At 36.6% G+C, this 22,808-nt stretch overlaps 1 protein-coding gene across 1 annotated transcript; it reads left to right on the forward strand.

Annotated features, from left to right (window-relative positions):
• The first annotated feature begins 9,898 nt into the window (after window positions 1-9,898).
• On the forward strand, window positions 9,899-22,367 carry LOC113093413 (docking protein 2-like). The gene is made up of 6 exons (XM_026259202.1): window positions 9,899-10,272; window positions 12,752-12,883; window positions 13,345-13,512; window positions 15,799-15,901; window positions 20,593-20,768; window positions 20,990-22,367. The coding sequence occupies exons 1-6, from the start codon at window positions 10,213-10,215 to the stop codon at window positions 21,983-21,985; spliced, it is 1,635 nt and encodes a 544-aa protein (XP_026114987.1). The 5' UTR covers window positions 9,899-10,212; the 3' UTR covers window positions 21,986-22,367.
• Window positions 22,368-22,808: the final 441 nt, after the last annotated feature.

Here is a 22,808-nt window from a genome sequence, read left to right on the forward strand (position 1 = left end):
CTAGCAACCACATGGAAACACCATAGCAACCACTATGGGTTCCCTAGCAACCGCATGGCAACACCTTAGCAACCACTCTGGGTACCTTAACAACTGCATAGCAATTAACAAACTTTTTAACTTAACTTAAAATTTAATTTTAAACTTTAAAATTTCTGGCCAGGCTTTCTCAAGCCAACTTAAAGTTTGTCTTGACGAACTTTTTTATCTAGTTATGTTGGCTTGGCAACAAGCCAACATACTGTTATGCTATTTAAACTTCTTCTTTTTCTTATTATTATTTTTCTGACACAGAAATTCTAAACGCTACTCCTCCTAGGGCTTTAAAGCCACAAGCCCCAAACTCGGCAGACACCTGCGGGATAGAGCGGTGCAGGTTGCTATATCTTTTCAGAATGATCAGACTTAAAGTTTTTTTTTTATTAATTTTTAAATGTAAAAACTCATTACCCATAGACTTCCATTGTCTGAGAAAAATCGCGCCCCTACTGGTTGCAATACCCGGAGTTTTGTTTACTTTCACTTTTACATTGGTTAAAAATACAAGTAAATAATACAATTTCCCTCAAACTGACAAGCTAAACCAACATATCTGATTACAGGGGTCAGGGCTCATTAATAATTTATTTCTGGGCAGAGACCAGTCAGACGAGAGAAGAATCACGGCTGGTCAGCTGCTGGAGGCATTGTCTCTTAGAGCTCACAACGAGCGAATTTATTCTTATTTAAGACCTTTTAAAACGGCGATTGCACGCAATCCACACGTTAGAGCACACCAAGAGCTAAATTCAGATGTTTCTGAACTGTTTAAAGTAATAACATGATATATTCGCGGCAGCCAACTGCCCGCGAGCTAGCGATGTATTTCTCTGAACACTTGAAGTCCACAGAGAAATTACAGCCTTTCACATTAAAACACTGCAGCGAAACGGCACAAAACAATTAGAAGAATATATTATACACATGAAAATGAGTGTTTATATGTGCTTGTGAGATTTATCTGTCAGGCTGAACATCGCAGCGATTGCTCAGCGTTGCATAACATGGTAAAGCAGGGAGCTACACTGAGACCAAAAGGGTCGCATGCATCACTGATTATTTTTGTACCTACTTATGTGTTATGCTATGATTTAATTTGACCATTTATTAAAACAGAAATGTGTATTTTAAGAATACGTTTTATAACGTAAATTATGTCTCTGGCCAAAGAACAGAGAGAAAGACGAGAGAGAAATGAGCGCTTCCAAAAATAATATCACAGCGAATTGCACGAATCCACCCATTAGAACACAACAAGAGCAGAATTCAGGTGTTTTTGAACTGTTTATGTGTGCAAAATGAAATATAATTTGACAGCGTGATACAGCTTATGAATACTGGAAGGAAAAAAGTCACGACAGCCTTTTAACTCTGGAGTCGATTAATGCATAAACGCGTTTTGAGTCATTTTCTCCTGATAACCCCGACAATTACTTAAATTACACTTTCAGTTTTAATCGTACCGATAAGAGCAATACATCAATCGAATCTGTAAAGGGTCCACATTTTTTTGGATACAAACATAATAACAACAAAACTTTGTGCACTTATAAAATAAAGATAACAAACAAGGTGTGCTGTCTCCAGCCTTGGTCTGCGCTGATCTTCATTCACAGCACGTCATTAAAATGAACTGTAACTCCATGAATACTCAACGAAGAGACATGAGAGATATATCTATAGAAAGCTTGACATGTCTACTTTTAAACCAAACAAGTGCTGCCGAACAAATATTCTGTGATAAAGTAATCCATATCAAAACAACGCGATATCCTTTTTTCACGTCTAATGTGTATGGAAGGCCAAGAGGGTCAAATATACACGTGAATTTTAACGTGTCTCTGTAAAGGGTCTACTTTTTTTTGGATACAAACATAATAACAACAAAACTTTGGGCACTTATAAAATAAAGATAACAAACAAGGTGTGCTGTCTGCAGCCTTGGTCTGCGCTGATCTTCATTTACAAACACGTCATTAAAATGAACTGTAACTCCATGAATACTCAACGAAGAGACATGAGAGATATATCTATAGAAAGCTTGACATGTCTACCTTTAAACTAAACAAGTGCTCCCGAACAAATATTTTTTGATAAAGTAATCCATATCAAAACAACGCAATGTCCTTTTTTCACGTCTCCCTCATTATATCTAATGTGTATGGAAGGCCAAGAGGGTCAAATACACGTGAATTTTAACACGTCAACAACACGTTAAATACGTATATTTCATGCGTAGACAACACGTATTTAATATTATTCATTTATCGGCGCTGCACAACATGGTAAAGTAATTTATATATATTTTTAAGAGCTTCTTAAAATACTATATTACTCCGATATTATATCCAATATTAGTTAACGCGTTAAATACGTGTTGTTTACACATGAAAAATCAGCGGGTATTTAACGTGTATTTCACGTGTTAAATACACGTGAAATACACTTGAAGTACAAGTTAAAAATCAGTTTGAAGAGGTCAATGTCATTGGCTGCTGAGGACTTGGGTCAAAACACTTCTGTGAGCTTAGAAGGGTGTACCATTCATAGACAAGCAACCACCATTTAACATGCTATAGATCAGCTTATTCAGCCTTATTATTTAGTCTTTTTTCTTTTCCGTTTTGTATAGCCTATAGAAATAATATATTTAAGTTTCAGTTTTATGAAATATTTATTTTATAATAAATATTAATTAAAATTTTGATTAAAATTCTTTAATTTTTCAGTGATGTGTGATAACTTAAAATATGTTGTCAGTACTATTAAAATAAGATTCAATTGAATGGTATTTAGGAGATTATGGTTTTTGCATGACTTATTTCACATTCAGCTAGACAACCCTATCGTAGCTGTTTTCATAGCCTAGGCTTTTTATTTAAAAAGAAAACAGCAAGGGACCATGGAAAAAGACTGTCGCAGGTGTATTTTTTTATGGTATTATTTATTTATTTTTTTGGCAGCGGGGCAACTCAAGAATGCTAGGCACACAAGTACTGTGGCTCTTTTGCCCCATGGCCAAGATGGCCAAGCCAACATCAAAGTTAGTTCACTAACTTTTAATTCTAGTTATTATTATTATTCTTCTGAGCCAAATTTTACACACTATCTCCTCCTAGAGCTTTCAAGCTAGAACCACCAAACTCGGGTCAGACCTTCAGACTGGTCTGACTCGGGTTGCTATATCTTTTCTAACTGATTCGGCTTATGGTTTTCGTAAACCAGACTACCAAAACCACCTTAAATCCCATAGACTTTCATTGCGGGGGTACAAACTTTTGAAAAATAAGGCTTATAATATATTTAAGCTGTCTACTACCAGGGCAAACCTTAAAAACTCTCTACTGAGAATACAGCTAAAACCAGCCTAAGCTGATCAGTTGTTTTGGCTAGTCTCCCAAACTGGTTTTTAAGTGGTTTTGACCACTCTCACGCTGGTCTTAGCTAGGTTTTAGCTGGTTTTTACTGAATCCACTGTTTTTAGCTGGTTTTTGCCAGATTCGCATAGAAACATGCTAACAACATGCTAGTTACTCACTAATCAGACTAGAAACATGCCTATAACATGGTTTTAAAGTGGTTTCGGCCACTGTCACGCTGGCCTTAGCTGGTCTTAGCTGGTCTTAGCTGGTTTTAGGTGGTTTAGTATAGAAAAATGAAAACAACATCCTAGTTACTTGCTAATCAGACTAGAAACATACTTCTAACAAGTTTTAAAGTGGTTTTGGCCACTGTCACGCTAGCCTTAGCTGGTCTTAGCTGGTTTTAGGTGGTTTTCTTTACTGAATCAACTGGTTTTAGCTAGATTATCATAGAAACATGTTAATACCATGTTAGTAATTTGCTAATCAGACTAGAAACATACTTCTAACATGGTTTAAAGTGGTTTTGGCCACTGTCAAGCTGGCTTTAGCTGGTCTTAGCTGGTTTTAGGTGGTTTTCTTTACTGAATCAACTGGTTTTAGCTAGATTATCATAGAAACATGTTAACAACATGTTAGTAACTTGATAATCAGACTAGAAACATACTTCTAACATGGTTTAAAGTGGTTTTGGCCACTGTCAAGCTGGCTTTAGCTGGTCTTAGCTGGTTTTAGGTGGTTTTCTTTACTGAATCAACTGGTTTTAACTAGATTATCATAGAAACATGTTAATAACATGCTAGTAATTTGCTAATCAGACTAGAAACATACTTCTAACATGGTTTAAAGTGGTTTTGGCCACTGTCAAGCTGGTCTTAGCTGGTTTCTAACTGAATCAACTGGTTTTAGCTCGATTATCATAGAAACATGTTAACAACATGTTAGTAACTTGATAATCATGTCAAAAACATGCTTTTAACGGTTTTAAAGTAGTTTTGGCCACTGTCACGCTGGTCTTAGCTGGTTTCTAACTGAATCAACTGGTTTTACCTGGATTAGCATAGAAACATGTTAGTCATTTGCTAGCCATGCTAGCCACATGCTAGTCACATTTTAATCATGCTAGCAACATGCTAGTTGTATACTAATCATTCTAAAAACATGCTAGAGACATACTAGCAACATGCTAATCATGCTACAAACATGTTAACGACATGCTAGTCACTTGCTAATCATGTTAATAAAATGCTAGCAACATGAAAATCATGCTAGAGACATGCTAGCCACATGCTAATCATGCTACTAAAATGTTAACAACATGCTAATCATGCTACAAACATGCTAGCAACATGCTAATCATGCTAGCAAAATGTTAGCAACATGCTAGAGACATGCTAGCCACATGCTAATCATGCTAGAAACATGTTAGCAACATGCTAATCATGATACAAACATGCTAGCAACATGCTAATCATGCTAGCAAAATGTTAGCGACATGCTACCAACATGCTAATCATGCTTGAAACATGCTAACAACATGCTAGAGACATGCTAGCCACATGCTAATCATGCTAGAAACATGTTAGAAACATGCTAATCATGCTAGAAACATGTTAGAAACATGCTAATCATGCTACAAACATGTTAGCAACATGCTAATCATGCTAGCAAAATGTTAGCGACATGCTAGCAACATGCTAATAATGTTAGAAACATGCTAACAACATGCTAGAGACATGCTAGCCACATGCTAATCATGCTAGAAACATGTTAGCAACATGCTAATCATGCTACAAACATGCTAGCAACATGCTAATCATGCTAGCAAAATGTTAGCGACATGCTAGCAACATGCTAATCATGCTAGAAACATGCTAACAACATGCTAGAGACATGCTAGCCACATGCTAATCATGCTAGAAACATGCTAGCAACATGCTAATCATGCTAGAAACATGCTAGCAACATGCTAATCATGCTAGCAAAATGTTAGTTACATGTTAACAACATGCTAATCATGCTACAAAAATGCTAGCAACATGCTAGCAACATGCTAATCAATCTAGAAACATGTTAGCAAAATGCTAATAAGGCTACAAACATGCTAGCGACATGCTAGCAACATGCTAATCATGCTACAAACATATTAGCAACATGCTAATCATGCTAACAAAATGCTAGCGAAATGTTAACAACATGCTAATCATTCTACAAACATGCTAGTGGAATGCTAGCAACATGCTAATCATGCTAGCAAAATGCTAGCAAAATGCTAATCATGCTACAAACATGCTAACGACATGCTAGTCACTTACTAATCATGTTAATAAAATGCTAGCAACATGAAAATCATGCTAGAGACATGCTAGCCACATGCTAATCATGCTACTAAAATGTTAACAACATGCTAATCATGCTACAAACATGCTAGCAACATGCTAATCATGCTAGCAAAATGTTAGCGACATACTAGCAACATGCTAATCATGCTAGCAAAATGTTAGCGACATACTAGCAACATGCTAATCATGCTCGAAACATGCTAACAACATGCTAGCCACATGCTAATCATGCTAGAAACATGTTAGCAACATGCTAATCATGCTACAAACATGCTAGCAACATGCTAATCATGCTAGCAAAATGTTAGCGACATGCTAGCAACATGCTAATCATGCTGGAAACATGCTAGTCACATGCTAGAAACATGCTAGCAAAATGCTAATCATGCTAAAATCATGCTCTCAACATGCTAGAAACATGTTAACAACTTTGCTAATCATGCTAACGACATGGTAGTCACTTGCTTATAATGCTAGTAATATGTTAATCACTTTCTTTTTTAATCTTCTTAACTTTTCAAACTTTTACATTTTTAAAACTTTTTAAGCTTTTCAAACTTTCTACATTTTTCTAACTTTCTGGCCAGGCTTTTTCAAGCCAACTTAAAGTTTGAAAACAAACTTTACTATCTAGTATATCTTTATGATCTCCTGTCGTAGGACATAAACACAGGGATCCTATTCTTTGGTACATGTGCATACAGGTTGGACTTCTTTGATGAAAACACAACAAACACCATCAGGCTACTTATTGATATAGAGTAAACATCTCTTAACCCTCTAAATTGACCTTTTATTGGAACAGAGGCCTTTATTGAACTTAACGGCTGTGAATAACAGCTTATTAACCCCCGTTCTCTCTTCTACCCTCTCATGATGTTTTCTGGTGGCTTTAACTCTGAGCAATTATGAGAACAGCTGCATTTAATTTTAGGTTTTATGTATTTGATGCTACAGTTTAAACGGTGTAAAAGACATTTGGACACTATGTTTCAAACTTCTAATCAAGAGGATTGGAGAACATTTGATGTAATTTTAAATGAATGTACTGTACTGTAGAGTAGTTCTACTGCAAAAAATACTGATGTAGAGTTATCCACCATTCTGTCTTTGCAAAAACAGTATGCATAATAAAACAAATGTAACAACATGTGGTTTAAAGGTACATTTGCGTGACTTCCACACAGAAGTCAACTGTTAAGGCAATTAGCCTGCCGTAAGCTCTAAATCATTTCAGACTGAGAGCGCCCTGGGACATAGCCGTTTCCTCTTGCCTTAAACAACTAAACACTCTGAACAACTCTACTAGATGTTTTGTGTTAAAGATTGACTTCATTGGTAGGATGTGGATCTCCATGGGCCCCTTTGGCACAGGTTTTGGGACAACATTCCTAGTTCTACCCCCAATAATGTCTCTGACTGTAGATTAAAGGAATAGTTTACCCAAAAATGAAGTTTTGCTTAAAGTTAACTGACCCTCAGGACATCCAAGATTTAAATTTAAGGTTCAAATGCCTAAATTATACATTTGATTAGCTTTTCGTTTCACAAGACATGAACTGATGGACTGTGTATTATTGTGATGTTTTCATCAGTTGTTTGGTCTCTCATTCTGACGGCACCCATTCCATTCACTGATGTTATGCTAAATTTATCCAATTCTGTTGATGAAGAAACAAACTCATCCATTTCTTGGGTGGCCTGAGGATGCATCAGTTTTCAGCAAATGTTCATTTTTGGGTAAACAATTCATTTACTGTAAGTTTTTACCTCCTGATGCTCTGTGATTTTTATTTCAGAATGACAGCCCCCAAGACAAAAATCTATAGTTTCCAGCAGTTTAGGAGAGTTGATGGTTTCTGTTTCATTGCACGTCAGTTATTTTTCTTTTCCCCAAATTCTATGGGAAACTGAAGTGTTAATATTCAGAGGATTGAGTGAACTTCCAGATCCAGCGAGGGGCTTCCCATCTCTCCCCAAGAGAATCTGCTAATATCCTCTGTCATGAAAAGACATCACTGGCACAGAGATGGAGACCAAGAACAGACTGAGGAAAAGGCCTGAAATTAAGGAAATGCAGTAGACAACCAAAACACATAAAGATGTATCGTTGCAAAAGTCCTGGTAAGATAGCTGCTGAAACTGTCCCAGCAATAATGTATTCAATTACCCACCGTATATTCCTACATCTGGCGGAATTCATATAGCTTACCAGATTTAGTTATTGTTGGTTGGGAAAGCATATTTTCCAAGGCAAGGAATAAAAAACAATGACAAATGACTATTGTTCATTTCCCTCTTTTTGATCTCCATCAACTAACACAGTGACCACAGGCTCTCAAATCCCCCCTGCAGCATTCACTGCATTCACCACGATAGCCACTTAAAAAGACTTCTTCTCTGTCTGATTTAAATAAAGGAAAGCAGTTCCAGACTCTCAGACATTTCCATGCTTTTGCTTTCCTTCCAGTTTTGCGGAAAATGAGATGCATGTGCTGCATGAAAGACCATCACTCTTCTGAGTGGATTTATTGTAGGCTAATCAATAAAGTGAAGATAGGAGACAAGGAGTTCATGTTCAGGAAGAATAATAGACAAACGAGCAACAGCACAGGCAGTCAAACTGAAAAGAACGAGTCAGATGAACAGATGAGGTGAACGTCTGAAACTGACCGTTTCTGAAGTCATTAGTGGTTAGGGGTTGTTGACTCATAACAAAACAAGTTGAAGTAGGCCATTAATAGTAAGGAGCTTTCTTTCTTTTTCCTGTCTTGTCTGTCAGTGGTTTATTATTTATTACTCTTTTATAGTTTAATCTTGTCCATGGTTATTGTTAAATTATGCTTTCAAGAAATGTGTGATGATATTGTCAAACATTTCATCAAATGTGTGTGCTGTGCGGTGACAGATCATGTGCAGTGCTGTTCTGAGGCCATAGAGGGCAGTGGGGAGAGAAGATACTACTTAGTGGTAAGTCTATTTATGGCTGTTCATATTTTTGATTTGAGGTGTAAACGAACCCTTAAGCATTAAACTTCTGCTTAGATTTCATCCCGCAGAGACAAACAATGACACCAGAAGTGATAAAGTTTGGTGAGAAGAGGTGAGCTGATGCTTATGCGGTATGGCCTATTTTATTCTATTGAATAATTTAGCGAATTAATCATTAACCAAGATATTTGAATACAATAGAAACGTGTGACGTGCTCATTTAAATTGGACCAGTAAGAAAACACCCAGCCAACTATAAATAATGCTCTTTTTTTAAAACTACAAAGAATACTGTAGCGGTGCACCTAGAAAACACTCACATTATTGTATTTTCGTGGAGGCAACTTTTGCACAGGCATGAACTAAGCTTATTTTCTTTAGAAAATATCTGAGATTTCTGAATCTGAGTTTGGTCAACTAAACTCAAACTTCCAGTGGAAGAGGTTGTTTGCTTGTAGGTCTGACAGCTGTGTTGCATTAATGTTGCAAGCCAAAATGCAGAGGCCTAATGAGTGACTATTTATTTAAATGCATTTCAAATTAGAAGCCTTTAAAAATTGTATAACATACTACAAATGCATATAAAAGTTTTTTTTCTTTTGTTTTTACTATTTCATATTTAAAGCAGCCTTACAGAAACTCATCATTACCTTTTTTCTTTGGTGCACATTAAAATAAATGCATACATGCCAAATATTATCTAGTTACACAGTAAGATTATGACTGGCATTGTGTTCATTAAATACATTATTTAATATGCAAGGCATACTTAACTTGTGAAGACAATGATTAGCCTAATTGATAGTTTTTGTCTATCCTGAAATTGCTAGAGAGATGCAGACTGGTCAGTAAAGCACGCCTCTTTGTCTGGATGGTAAAGTTGGTATGTGTGTGTGTGTGTACGTGAGAGAGATGGAAACTTGACACACCATAGAACAGGAAGTTTGCACTTGACCACAGACCCTGACAAAATAAGACCTCAGAACTTAAAATAGCTCTCATGTGACAAATATAAATCCGTGACGTTACTAACAGTACTTTCTCGTTTAATATAAAAATAAATAAATAACCAATTTATTTCTTAAATTCTCATCGAAATAATATAATGAAATCTTGACTATGAAAACACTCAGGCATCGTGGAGTCAAAAAAACAACAACAAAAAACTAAAATTACTACAATGGCCTAATTCGCTGGGTTTAAAAAGTTTGCGATTGTTGAAATAAAATAAAATATGATGCTGTTTCCTTTCATTTGGTACTAAATAACACGAGGAAACTCATGATCTTAAGTAATCATTGTGGCTTTGGCTCTTGCACAGCTCTGCAAAGAAGTGTTAAACTCTTTTAGGCTGTATACAGGAAGTAGATATGGCGGAACTTGGAGATGCTGTTTGCGTCACAGGCAAGTTTAGCAGAAGTGTGATACACTAAATGAGACAGTCTTAAGGAGCTTGGTCGGAGACAAGACCGCGAGAAATGGAGGAGGACATCAGAAAGAAGGGGATGCTGTATTTACAACAGCAGCGGTTTGGGAAGGTAAGTGCTTTATTTACCTGGGGACTTTTGAGGCGGGGGAACGTCAAGAGACAATATCAAAGAACAGTCGTCTTCTTTTATGGTAATGGTCTATCATAGAACAAAATGAAGGCTGTACTAAAGGCCTGAATGCAGGATGTAGCTGATCCACTATGTAAATTACAACAAAATAATGATATCCATGAATTATTATAAAACCCTGTTTTGTTGGATCCTTTTCTGTTTTTTAATGTCAAATAATTGCAAAATGTTCTGTTGCAAAATACTACTGGCCAGTTGATCCTTTTTTATTTCCTGTATAACATCTACAATGCTGAGTGTGTTGTACGTAAAATTGCAGAGCAGCTGTTCATATTGTAGACAATAATATAATATAATATAATATAATATAATATAATATAATATAATATAATATAATATAATATTAAAACAGGTTGTAAATTATTTTTTTTAGGATCTATCCAAACATTAAGGCCTCATGGAAAGAAACCACTAATGTACTCTGGATGTTGGGTAGTACTCCAGTGCAAGCATATAGATCACTTCAAGTTGCTTCTCTTTTTTTAAATGCACTGTAAAAATTTGCTGTAAAAAAAAAAAAACACCATCATGGAGTAACTTAATGCAGTAACTTAACAACTTAATGCAGTAACTTAACAGTAACTTAACAACTTAATGCAGTAACTTAACAACTTTACATTAACTAATTAACAGGGTTTTACCGTAGGATTTTTACAGTCTTATGGCATTACAATTACAACATTTTTACAGTGAATGGAATGTAATGGATTGGCTGAATTAGTTTTACCCTCCTTGCATCTAAATATACGATACTGAAATAACTAATAGAGATTTGGGCATCAGATATTAAAGGTTCCGGTTTTTATAAGGGTGTTTTTATAATGTATGTGTTTTTATGTGTGCCATTGTGACCAAAATTATATTCCAATTCACAAGTGAATGAAAAAGATAAATGCCAAAAAAATAAAAATAAATAAATAAATAAATAAAAATAAATAAATATATATATATATATACACACACTTGTGTACAGCTTGCTGGGCTTATACATTTCAATTAGCAGCCTTAACTTTGCCTAATTTGAACCACATGTTTGTTGCCAAATACTCAAAATTAGTAGAGCAATTAAAATGAAAGAGAAATTCGTGGATTGTATTAAGCTCACTGGCAGTGTCATGAACAACTTCCTGAACTGTGAACGTGATCCACTTTAACTTGTTCATATTCTCATCTAAAACCATTTTCACTTCATTTTGATTGATTGTCACTGATAATATTGTTGGTTCTGCCATATGGGACTGCAGTAGAGGAATAACCTGTTGGCATAATTTAGAGGACTTCTGGGCTTCTGGAGTCCATTAAAGTGAGCTAATGTTAGCAACAGGATCAGTTTTGACTCTTTAGGAAACCACATGCAGGGTTTTGCATCTGTAATAGATTATGGTGCTGGATGAGGGCATGGATTTCTCTGAAATGGTAGGTATTGCCGTACTATAGAGATTCTCTGAACTCTACATCATATTATTTCCTGACTGAGAAATAACACTGTCAGCTGATGCTCCTTTGATCCAACAATCCTCAAGCACTTGAGCGAATGTTAAAGCTGGAATAAATTCTCATGATCTTAATCAGTATTCTTCATGTGTGTCTTATCGATATTTATACACAATTTCCCTTTGGACAAATTGGTGACTATTAGTTTAAATATATTTATGTTTCAATGTGGGAACCACTTCCCATTTTAGGGTAACAAACAAGCTAAAGTGCAGATTTATTGGTAATATCACTGACATTATGAAAACTATATTCACTGCACTATGGGGAAGAGTTGGATAAAGTGTGTCGTTGGGTAAGACGTGCCACCCCTAAGACTAAGCAATTGATTATTTAACAAACTAAATAGTGTGGGGTAAAGTGTGTCACATCTTTTGGGGTAAGCTGTGCCAATGTTTTAAATATATATATATATATATATATATATATATATATATATATTATTTTAGAACAGTGATTTTAAACTTTGATTCTAAACACAGGCATGTTATTAAAAATACTATTAATATTACAAATACTAAGTATGTTAATTGTATCACCACATCAAAATGGCCATAATATTAAACCTGCTTTATGATAGTGTGATTAATGTGCATTAAGATGAGATTTTAAGATAGGATTGTGCATGATTCATTAGTTTTTTGGGGGAAAAGTTTAAAAATGTAAATCATACGACCCAGTGATACTCATCAACACCTGAATCAAGTTTTGTCACAAGACAATATTTTATGGCTGTAATATGTTAGGTGCTTTTTTTTTTTAATGCTGTTTGGTATTAGACATCCTGAAATATAATAAGGTCCATAAGTTTAATTTCTCTCATTTTTTTCATGCGGACAATGCAAATAACTGAGAGTATGACAGTTTGCGTCACTTTCAGCCATTTATCTCCTCTCTGTTTCAGAAATGGCGAAAGGTCTGGTCCGTGCTGTACCGAGAGAGCTCCTGCTCCATCTCTCGCCTTGAGTTTTTTGAGTTTAAAGATGGAGCTGGCAGCACGCTGGAGAGACCCAACCGCAAACAGGAAAACAAAAAGGTGAGCAACACCCGTGGAGCTCAAATTTTCCCTGTACTACAAACATTACAAATAAGATGTGGCATGTTTGAGGAGAGTGATGTAGATCTGTGATGTGCCATGGTACATAAACAATCAAACTCGGTGGGGGGTCATGCACATGGTTTATGTGTGGGCGGACATGTACAGACAGTTTGCAGGAAGTACAATTAAATCTGTTTACACTTTTGCTAAGAAATGTGACAAAAATGCTATCTTTTGAAATTAATGCAAATGGATAATGATCCATTCCTACCCAGTCAAATGGAAAATCTGGACATCTTGTAGCATATAAATGCTGATGTGTATGAATCAGATTCAACTTGTCAAAATATTTAAGCAGTTTAGAGAGTAAATGAGTAAATAAGGTTGTCCAAAAAATTTGAATACATTTTTTTAAAACCTCAATTAAAGCATTTTGCGTGCGTGTGTTTTTTAAACAGGTGATAAAAATGAATGACTGCATTCGCGTTTCGGAGGCTGATGTGGAAGGCTGTCCAAGGGATTGTGGACCTTTTTTGGTGGAGACGACTGAAAAGACCTTTGTTTTTGCCGTTGAGACAGCAGAACTCGACGAGTGGATCCAGAGACTCTGTGAAATCGCCTTTCCGGTATTTAACACTGCTTTTGAAAACATTTTCATCTTTTCCTGTTTTGGAATATTGTGGTGCAGTGCCTCACTTGCAGGGTTTCCGCAGGGTCTTAAAAAGTCTTAAATGCAGTTGTATCACATTTAAGGCCTTAAAAAGTCTTAAATTGTACAAGAAAGTCTTAATTATGATTTCAGGAGGGCTTAAATTTGGGGACGGAAAGTCTACGTGGATCTAGTCTTTGCATCTGTTTGTTTGATGATTGATTGAGATCTCCTCTGTTGGAATAGAATTCTCTAGAAGGCATAAAACAGGGTCCTGGTAGAAATGTGGTCCTAGAAATGCAGTCCTGAAACCGCAGTCTCTAGTATTGCAAGAACATAGAGCTGTAAATGTGAACTGGTGGATCACTAAGAACCAAATGGCATCATAAAAGTCTAACATTTGAGCTTGAAAATCTTGCAAGAAACCCTGATTTGACACCTGATTGCAAAAGTACAGAGCGGATATTTTAGAGTTTCCAGGTCTGGTCCTGTCTTTTGTTCTAGGCTTTGTAACTCTAGTTGCGTTTGCGAAGATCTTGTTGCATGCCAGTTTAACAGACTTTTTTGCTTACTTCGGCCATCAGCTAAGACTGTATTGTCTTTACTGAAATCTTGTCAACTCCTAATGTTAAAATTTCTGCAGACGTGAGGATTGAAATGCAGCAGCTTGCCAAGGTTTTTTTTTTTGTCACCTCAGCAGATGTAAAAGCCCTTCATAGCTAAAACAGAAACCTACTCTTGTGACTCACGGAGCTTCTCATGCCGCTCTAGTTAAATGCTTGTGCAAAAGAAGATCTTCTGTTTCCAGTGAATGTGTTTTTTTTCTCCTTTCATTACAGAAAGGAAGTTGTTTTCATATCTTATTGTACAATATGTTTGTGTTGTGAGTGACCATTATAGTCTAAATAAAGGAAGTAACTACCAAGTAACATTGGCTTAATGGATGTTAAAAGTGCATCAGCTCTCTTTGGACGATTACAACACTCTTGCTCCACTCTGGCCATGGGTTAAACTGAATGCTTTGTGACATTACATGGGCTAAGAAGTGTGCTCTGAGCAAAGGGGCCTGTACTCTAAGGATTGACCTTATGTAAGTTTCTCTAATTATAAATTCTCATTTTAAAACTCCAGCAGTATAGTACGACATAACTAGTAGTTTGACTTCATACTCAGCTGACATATAAACGCATTTTAGTTAAATCCTTCTCTTTAACTACATATTACCACCTTCTGAAGTACATGTGAGAGGTTTTTAAGGGTGTTCTGGCTGGAATAATGTGTTGGTCTCTAGATATGGCTGGGTTTGCTCTTGTGGTTTTTTCTCGTGTGATATCGCTTGCAAGAATTATAAAGAATTGTGCACCTTTAAGAATTGAACTGAGATTGCCTTTCAAACTCCAGTTCAGTTACTGCAATTTCAGGAAACAGGATGCTGAATGCAATTCAAATTTGAATGCAAGGAGACTGAAATAAAAATGTAATGATAATTAACTTATTAAATACAATTAAAAACTGTAGAGACAGATGAATAGATGGATGGATGGATGGATGTAATGCATTGAGGGGAAATCAATACGGCTTTATACTGAGAAGGTTTCTGTTTTGCAACAAAATGCGATCACTTTGTTGGCTCAGAAAGCGGTTCTTCAACAAAGGTCATTTGTCCAAAGTCTTGTGGTGAGGTTTAACAGTATTTTAGCTGCTGCAAAAATAAAGAAGTGCAATGCTATTTTCCATAGCGCATACCACTGAAAATGACACTTGCTGTTTAGAGTGAAAAGTGTGAAAACGAGTATATTTTATACGTATTAAAGTGGCACTGCAGGACTTTGGCCTATCTATCACCATCTGTGGTTTAAAAAAAGAAATACTGTGCAAGTAACTTTCAATTCAGTTTTTACACAAATTATGTTTGAGGATTGCCCGCGGTTGCCTGTGATCACCATATTAGAGCGGACTGCTTATTTTGTGTTATTTTAGTATTATTCATATGAAATTTTATGTTTTATTAATTATTTGAAATCTTTTATCTGTATATTTTCATTTTTTATTTTGATAATAATTTTAATTTTGTGTCTGACATTCATATTAGTTTAAAAAAAAAAAATATATAAATAGTTGTAGTATATATGCATTTTTTGTTTTTATTTTTTTTGCTGTATGGGTATTATAGGCTTACTGAAGTGAACAATGTAAGGCAGAACTGCATTTTTAAAGTTTGTGTTGTGTGTTATAAATAGCTGTATATTTGGGTTTGTTGTAGATGAGCTGGACAGAGCGAGGCGCAGTGAGAGGAAACAGTTTACAAGCTGAATCTGATGATGCCACGATGGCAGACAACACTCTCTACTGCAGCAGAGAAACTGGTAAGAACGTCTATAGTGTGTACAACACCAAAAAATTACAACATAATAATTCCAAAACCACTAATATGAATGGAAATAAGACTAAAGTCACAAAAGGAGTTGCTCGTGGAACTGCTCTGATGGATGAGTGCTGGGTTTAGAGACCTGGTGAAGTACCTTACAAAGGTCACACTGCCAGCTCATCTGCCAGTTTCTGTGAGAAAAAATAAAAATAAAAAAATGAATAAAAAACCCTTCCCTATGGCCATAAATAGAGGTAAATACTAACTAATTTGGTAACCTATCTCTACAAACTGACATGCTTACACTGAGATAGGGTTGTTCACTAGTCTGACACCTCTAGTTAATTTTCTGTGAGTATTGAAACAGCGCAGCCAACTTCTTCAATCCTCTGTTGCGTAGTGGAAAGTTGTGGCTCATCTTTGTTCTCTTGTGGTGGAAAAAAATAACTCACAAGTGTCCGCCTTGTTTTGCAGATTGACCACTATCTGTGTAAATGCGTAATATCCTGCCGTTCTCAAAGATTGTTCAATGACCTGTTTGACTTCCTTTACATCCAGTTTTATTTTTAGTTTTGTCTTCATTAATGCTGGGTAAGTGCTATCATTATTTTGGGAGTGTAGTTTGGCTCTTTGCAATTATTTGCAAATAGTGATAGCGGATGTGTGTATTTTTTAACAGACGACGCACATATTTTCTCATTCAGATATTCTTGAACGTCAAAGGTGTATCTGACTCAGAATTGTCTGATGTTATCAACCCTCCCAACCCCCCCCCAATTTTTTTTAAAAATCATTTTAAAACAAATGTCATATTCCAGTTAAAAAATAAAATAAATAGATAAAAAATAAACAGAAATATATATATATATATATATATATATATTATTTGCAATGACATTTTCATTTTGCAAATTAGAAGCATTTTGAATAATGATTTAAACCTTCCAGCCCTGGATTAATGTTTATGCTAATGGGGGGAATTTATGCTTTTATTAATAATAATACTAATACTACTAATAATACATGCCTCATTTTAAGTACCATTTTTTCCGTATGTTTTTTTCCTCATCATGATGTATTTTTGGACTGATGCGACTTATACTCAGGTGCGACTTATAGTCTGAAAAATACGGTAGTTTTTGCATGGCTGTAGGATGAATCCATTGAACTTTGCATTCTCTTCAAAGCCTTGGTATTTGTTTTGTCTTCGGCTAGTTAAATCGCTTCCCAAAAGATGGAAAATACAGATAGAAGTCCTCAGTGGACATGTTCGACATTGTGGCTTTTAGCAAGATCGCAGTCAGGAGGAGTGGATGTATAAAACCATATATCACTGATGCAGCACAGGTGCCAGGCAATCTGCCCCAGCCTGTCTAACTTCATTGGGCGTTTGAACACAACCCTGACTGTTTAATCACGGATGATTATATTGCTATATTTGCCTGCATTCAGAAATAGCTTTCAAATGATCTCATTAGTCTAACTGACTTATTTCTGTCACAAAGAGTTGGCCCATATGTCTGTGTGAGCTTCAGCATTCTGTCTCTTTCTTTCCGCACTGGAATGCGTCGGGCTTGGTGGAGATTCAGTTTCAGATGCTTCATCAAATCCATCTGTTTCACTTTAAATATCAGAAGGCCTTGTGATGTCAAGCGACAGCAGGGCAACAGTGTGTGTGAGGAATTTAGCGATCAGAAGAGAACTGTAAGGCTATAAAACTACTGCTTATTTACAGTACAGACATATGTTAAAGCTGCAGTAGGGAACTTTTGTAAAAATATATTTTTTTACATATTTGTTAAACATGTCATTATGTCTGGCTCCTCCCAGTGGTCCTATTGCCATTTGCAGAAATGCATCCGCTCCCGGTAAGAATCAACCAATCAGAGCTGTGGTCCGTAACTTTGTTTGTGTTCAAAATGTAGAAAAATGTATATAATAAGCGAGTACACCATGAATCCATTTTCCAAACCGTGTTTTTAGCTTGTCCTGAATCACTAGGGTGCACCTATAATAAGTGTTTATATTCGGACTATTTTAGATTGCTTCGGGGGTACGGCGGCAGAGTAACCCAGTACCTTTGTGATTCTTCATAGACATAAACAGAGAGAAGTAGTTCCGGCTACGATGTTCTTCCGCAAGACGCAAGCAGTTCTGTTTATTAACCGCTAGAGCGTCAAAAGTTCCCTACCGCAGCTTTAATGCCACGATTAAACTTTTTCACAACCAACACAAACTCATCAATGAATCAAACCCTAAGGAGAAATTAGTGATACTAACAAACTGTAGACCACATCAAACCGCAGCAGATCATGTAGTATATGAAACCACATAACAGTAGTATTAGGAGGTCAGAAAAGGATCACTCCTCTCGACTCCGCCGATTTACTTCTGATTCGTCAGATGCGTAAAACGTCACAAAACATATAGCTTGACAGAATAAAATTACACTACAGTTAAAAAGTATCAGACAAAAACAAAAAGTATGTACCTTTAATTTACAACCTCCCGAACAAAGCGCACACCTGGAGGGAGGAAGATAGAGTGCTATGCAAATTAGGTCGTGTGGAAAGAGAGTGGAAATGGGGGGTTACAACCACAAAACAGTTGCTGTGAATTTGGTGCACTGCCAAATGTGGAGCAAAACAGAGAGAGAATATCGCATTTGACTCTTACCACTTGTTGCTCATGACAACAGGATGTAAATGTGGAAATGAGTCTTATTTTGTACAAAAGTCTGTATATAGTGTGGTTTTTTTGTTCTTTTGCAGGAAGTGCCATTCTTTCATTTGCTGAGAGGAGCAGAGTGTTTGCTTCTGTTCTGACACCTGCAAACAGAAGCTAGCATTGTCTTTGCAAAGGCACACTTCCTCTCAATGAAGTTCGATTGTGGCTGGAGTAGCCACGTTTCAAACGGAAAATAGATACCTCCAAACCACACTGCAGTCTTTGTCATTCTCTTTGCCTTTCTCTCTCTATTTCCCTTCCTAGTATGATTATTGGCATAATTATGCAAGCTTTGGTGCTTAGTAACCAGGCCCAACGTACTGCTTTTAGTGTGAGCCATAGACTCGTGGGCAGTGCTCTGATGATCCGAGGATGCATGGGAAACGAAAGCAGACGAGATCAAACCACTATAATCTGTTAATAGTCTAAACATGTAATGTACATTTTGACTAAAATTATTAGATACAAGATTGTGTATGTATTTTATATGTATTTTAAAAAAAGAATTACAATATGTATTTATGTTATATCATAATCTGAGTAACCCTGTCATTGACTTTCTTTGAATACGTTCCGAATGAGCGATTATTGCCAGCAAAGTCCGCTTCAGCAGATATCCCATGCTTAGGGAAGCCGTGGACACTGTGTAGGGACTGTTAATATGATCGCTCCTTAAGATGACTAACTTGAAATACTGTAAATAAGAGAAAAGTGGGGAAAAAAAAACGAAATAGTACTAATACTAATAATAATAAAATCTAAAATCTAAATGAAAACTGGAAACTGGAAATATAAAAATAAAAGCCAATTACTACAACTTTACAAAACTACAATAGTATCTAATGGTGCTTTTCCACTGCGTGGTACGACTCGGCTTGGCACGGCTCGGCTCGGTGCAGTTTGTACTTCCACTGCAGTTTAGTATCGCTTTATAGTGGGCAAGATTATTCACATGTCATTATAGTTGCACCACCTCTACTGCCATGATTATTATATATAATTCCCAATCAAATTGTAATGGTAAAGCTTAAAAAAACCCTGGACTTTAAGTTAAAGTTGCAATTTCCACAGAAAATGCTATAAAACAAAATGTCCGTAAAATGACTGATAAAAATTAAACACCTAAATATTGTTTTTTTTTTCTATTTAATTTTTTACTTATTTCTTTATTTATTTTAAAATTCTAAAGCATAATAACAAAATCATATATTTGAGAATAATTTTAATTAATAATAATAAATGCTATTAAATCAGACTTTGAGAAACATCCGTATTTGATTTACATTTGTGCAGAGCCTGAATTAATAGCCCAGTGTTATGGGTTGTCTGTTTAGTCTGAGAAAAATCTCCTTCTGACACTTCACCTCAGGAAATTAACAGAGTTTCATCACCTGTGGCTGCTCCTGTGTAGAAAAACTTCTGCATGGCGAGCCCTTTAATAGACAATCCCTCTGGAGCAGCAGCAGAATCGTGCGTGCCACACAGTTCAACCTGCAGCTCAGCAGTAACCAATGGGGTGTTGGCATTTCTTAACTAGGGACATCTCATAAGATGCTCGTTTCTCAGCAGTGCATGTTCTAAATCTGTACGCTTGTGTGAAAAACCAATCATGCTGTGTACATGTCACATGCAAATAAATCTGCTTTGAATATGTGAGAATTTAATCTCTTATACGTACTATCTGCTTCCAAAAAGAGTTGAAATGCGTGAAATCAGTGTATTAATTAACAGAGAAAAGCATTTTATATAATTATACACATTTATACATAACCATTTGTGTTTACCTATCAGATGTAGTCTGTAGTGAGTTTTTGAAACAATTGCTCATGAGCCTTCAGAAGGCAACAGGTGTGCTGAATCTACTTTTGTTTCTCATCTGAAAATGAGTGTCAGCTGGTTGATATTTGTAGTGTTCTTTTGGCACATTGTTTATGTAAAGCTTTTCCTTCCTGTTATCTGCAGCAATGAAAGACTTTAAGGTGACAGTGAGGCGCACGGAGGCTTCTGAGAGGTGCAGCCTGAAAGGAACAGTGCTGTTACGGACTGATTTTGATAGCCTCCTTCTGAAGGAACCTAAGACGGGAGAGGTGCTCTACTCCTGGCCCTACCGCTTCCTCCGGAGGTTCGGAAGAGATAAGGTATGGCTTTGACACTGATCTGCAGTCATTCATTTAATGTTAGTGAGACCAGCAGGCAGTCTGCTCTCTGTCATTCCTTATGCCAAGTATTGTCATGAGGATATTATACTGTAAAAAGACATAAATGTAAATCACATAAAACAAAATAGATATCTTACTGTGATGTCCAGACTCCCTTCTGGGTAAATAAATAAATACAACAAATATTTCTCAACAAATAGGCGACATTCTCCTTTGAGGCTGGGCGGAGATGCGATTCTGGAGAAGGCAACTTTGAGTTCGACACGAAGCAAGGAAACAACATCTTTCAATCTGTAGAGGCCGCCATCAATCTACACCGAGTCAATTTACCTCAGAAGCAGATATCAAGTGGGGAGCGAGATACCCTCCCCTCTTCACCTCGAATGAGAGCTGTGGCAGAGGATCCTGGTATCTACAGTATGGTGACTGAGGGAGCAATCAGAGACGGACACAAACAACCCCAGAACGCTCCGCAATCCAGACTCGAAACCCCCTCGGAGAAGCTTCTGACCGGAGTCAAGAGCCTGACCCTGGACACAAGGCCTCCGCCGCGAAAGAGCCAGGTCAAGAACTTCCGCAGCTGTCCTTTAGTCAACAGCGAGGAAGAGATGTATTCCCGGGCCATGGCACTGGATCCAGATCGGGGAAGTCCGGGGGAGAAGAGAGAACCAAAAGACCGCCGTTCCACATGCTCCAACCCTGAGGACTCTGACTACTCACTGCCCTTTGACACGATTGCCAAGAATGTTATGGGAGAAATTTTGTCCACATCAAACCCTTCGACCATCTTTATAGAGCCCAGCTGTGAAAACGACAAGAAAGGCAATATAGAAAACACAGAACCACTTTATGACATTATAGATGAGACTGCTATCAGATCCCGTTTCCAAAACAGAAAAACGCATTCTTACAAAAGAGTGGAGCATATCTATGATGAACCGGAGGGATGCTGTGTGACCCCAAGTGGGCCTCCATCGCTCTATGATGAACCGGAGGAGGTCAAAGGTCATGCTTGGAAGATGTTGGGCACAGTAATGGATCCGAGCGGTCACGAGTATCCATACAATGCTTCTGTAGATGATTACGCGGTTCCTAAACCTCCAAGGAGGGCCTTGCTTTTAAAGCAGGACAGTGAGGAAGAGGAGAGTTCACCATACGATAACATCATGGTGAAAGGAGCGCAAAAGATTAACTAAAGACTGCTTCAGAATCTAAAGAGTTCAGTGAAGTTAAATATATATGAGTGTGTGAATGAATGAATGAAATATTTAATCATTTAATGTGCATAATATGGATCAACCTGATATACAGTAATTTGTACATATTTAAAAAGGTGGTTCATTTGTATGAATTCGTATAACCTCACTTGTACAAATTCATATGATTTGTGAAAAATCGTACGTGTTTTATGAGGTGGCAAATTAGTAGGAATCTGGCCCTAAACTTAACCATCACAGAAATCCTACAAATTGTACGAGTGAAATACGTACGAATTAGGTGTGAGATAGCATAGTGTGAATAATAGTGCATTATTGTTCTTCAAAAAGCTGTGATCTTCAATAAATATCACCATGCTGGTCAATATGATTAACTGTTAAATTCCATTCCAACATTAAATCTCTACTTTAACCAAATGTGCTAAAAATTTAACTTTAAAATATTACTTAAATAAAAAAATATATATAAAAGAAGTAAAGGTTTCTGGAAATAAACTTTTTTTTTTGTGGGTGGTTAGCACATAAGACAAGTAGGTGAAACACAGCAGTTGAAAAGTGACGCTACAGTTTAGCATCATCAATTCAGTGCAGTTAGCATTTAGAGGTTAAACTCTAAAAACAAAACAAAAAAACTTAGGCTTGTCTGATTATATAAAATTTGATGAATAAATAAACACAATAAATGTAACATTTTATTCACAAAACTTTAGCTTTTTAAAGAACCAATTCAGGCCTCGGCATCTATAAGTCAGATTGTTTCAGTCTGCTGTATTCTCCACATCCTGACGCTTAGAACCAAACC

Source organism: Carassius auratus, unplaced genomic scaffold (assembly GCF_003368295.1).
Source record: "Carassius auratus strain Wakin unplaced genomic scaffold, ASM336829v1 scaf_tig00215022, whole genome shotgun sequence".
In the NCBI taxonomy this organism is placed as follows: Eukaryota; Metazoa; Chordata; class Actinopteri; order Cypriniformes; family Cyprinidae; genus Carassius; species Carassius auratus.

Bases quoted from the DNA above. Each gene is read 5' to 3' on its own strand.
- LOC113093413 (XM_026259202.1), top strand. From the start codon at position 10,213: ATGGAGGAGGACATCAGAAAGAAGGGGATGCTGTATTTACAACAGCAG. The intron at 12,884-13,344 runs GTGAGCAACACC...TTTTTTAAACAG, and splicing joins GCAAACAGGAAAACAAAAAG to GTGATAAAAATGAATGACTG. The intron at 15,902-20,592 runs GTAAGAACGTCT...TGTTATCTGCAG, and splicing joins CTACTGCAGCAGAGAAACTG to CAATGAAAGACTTTAAGGTG.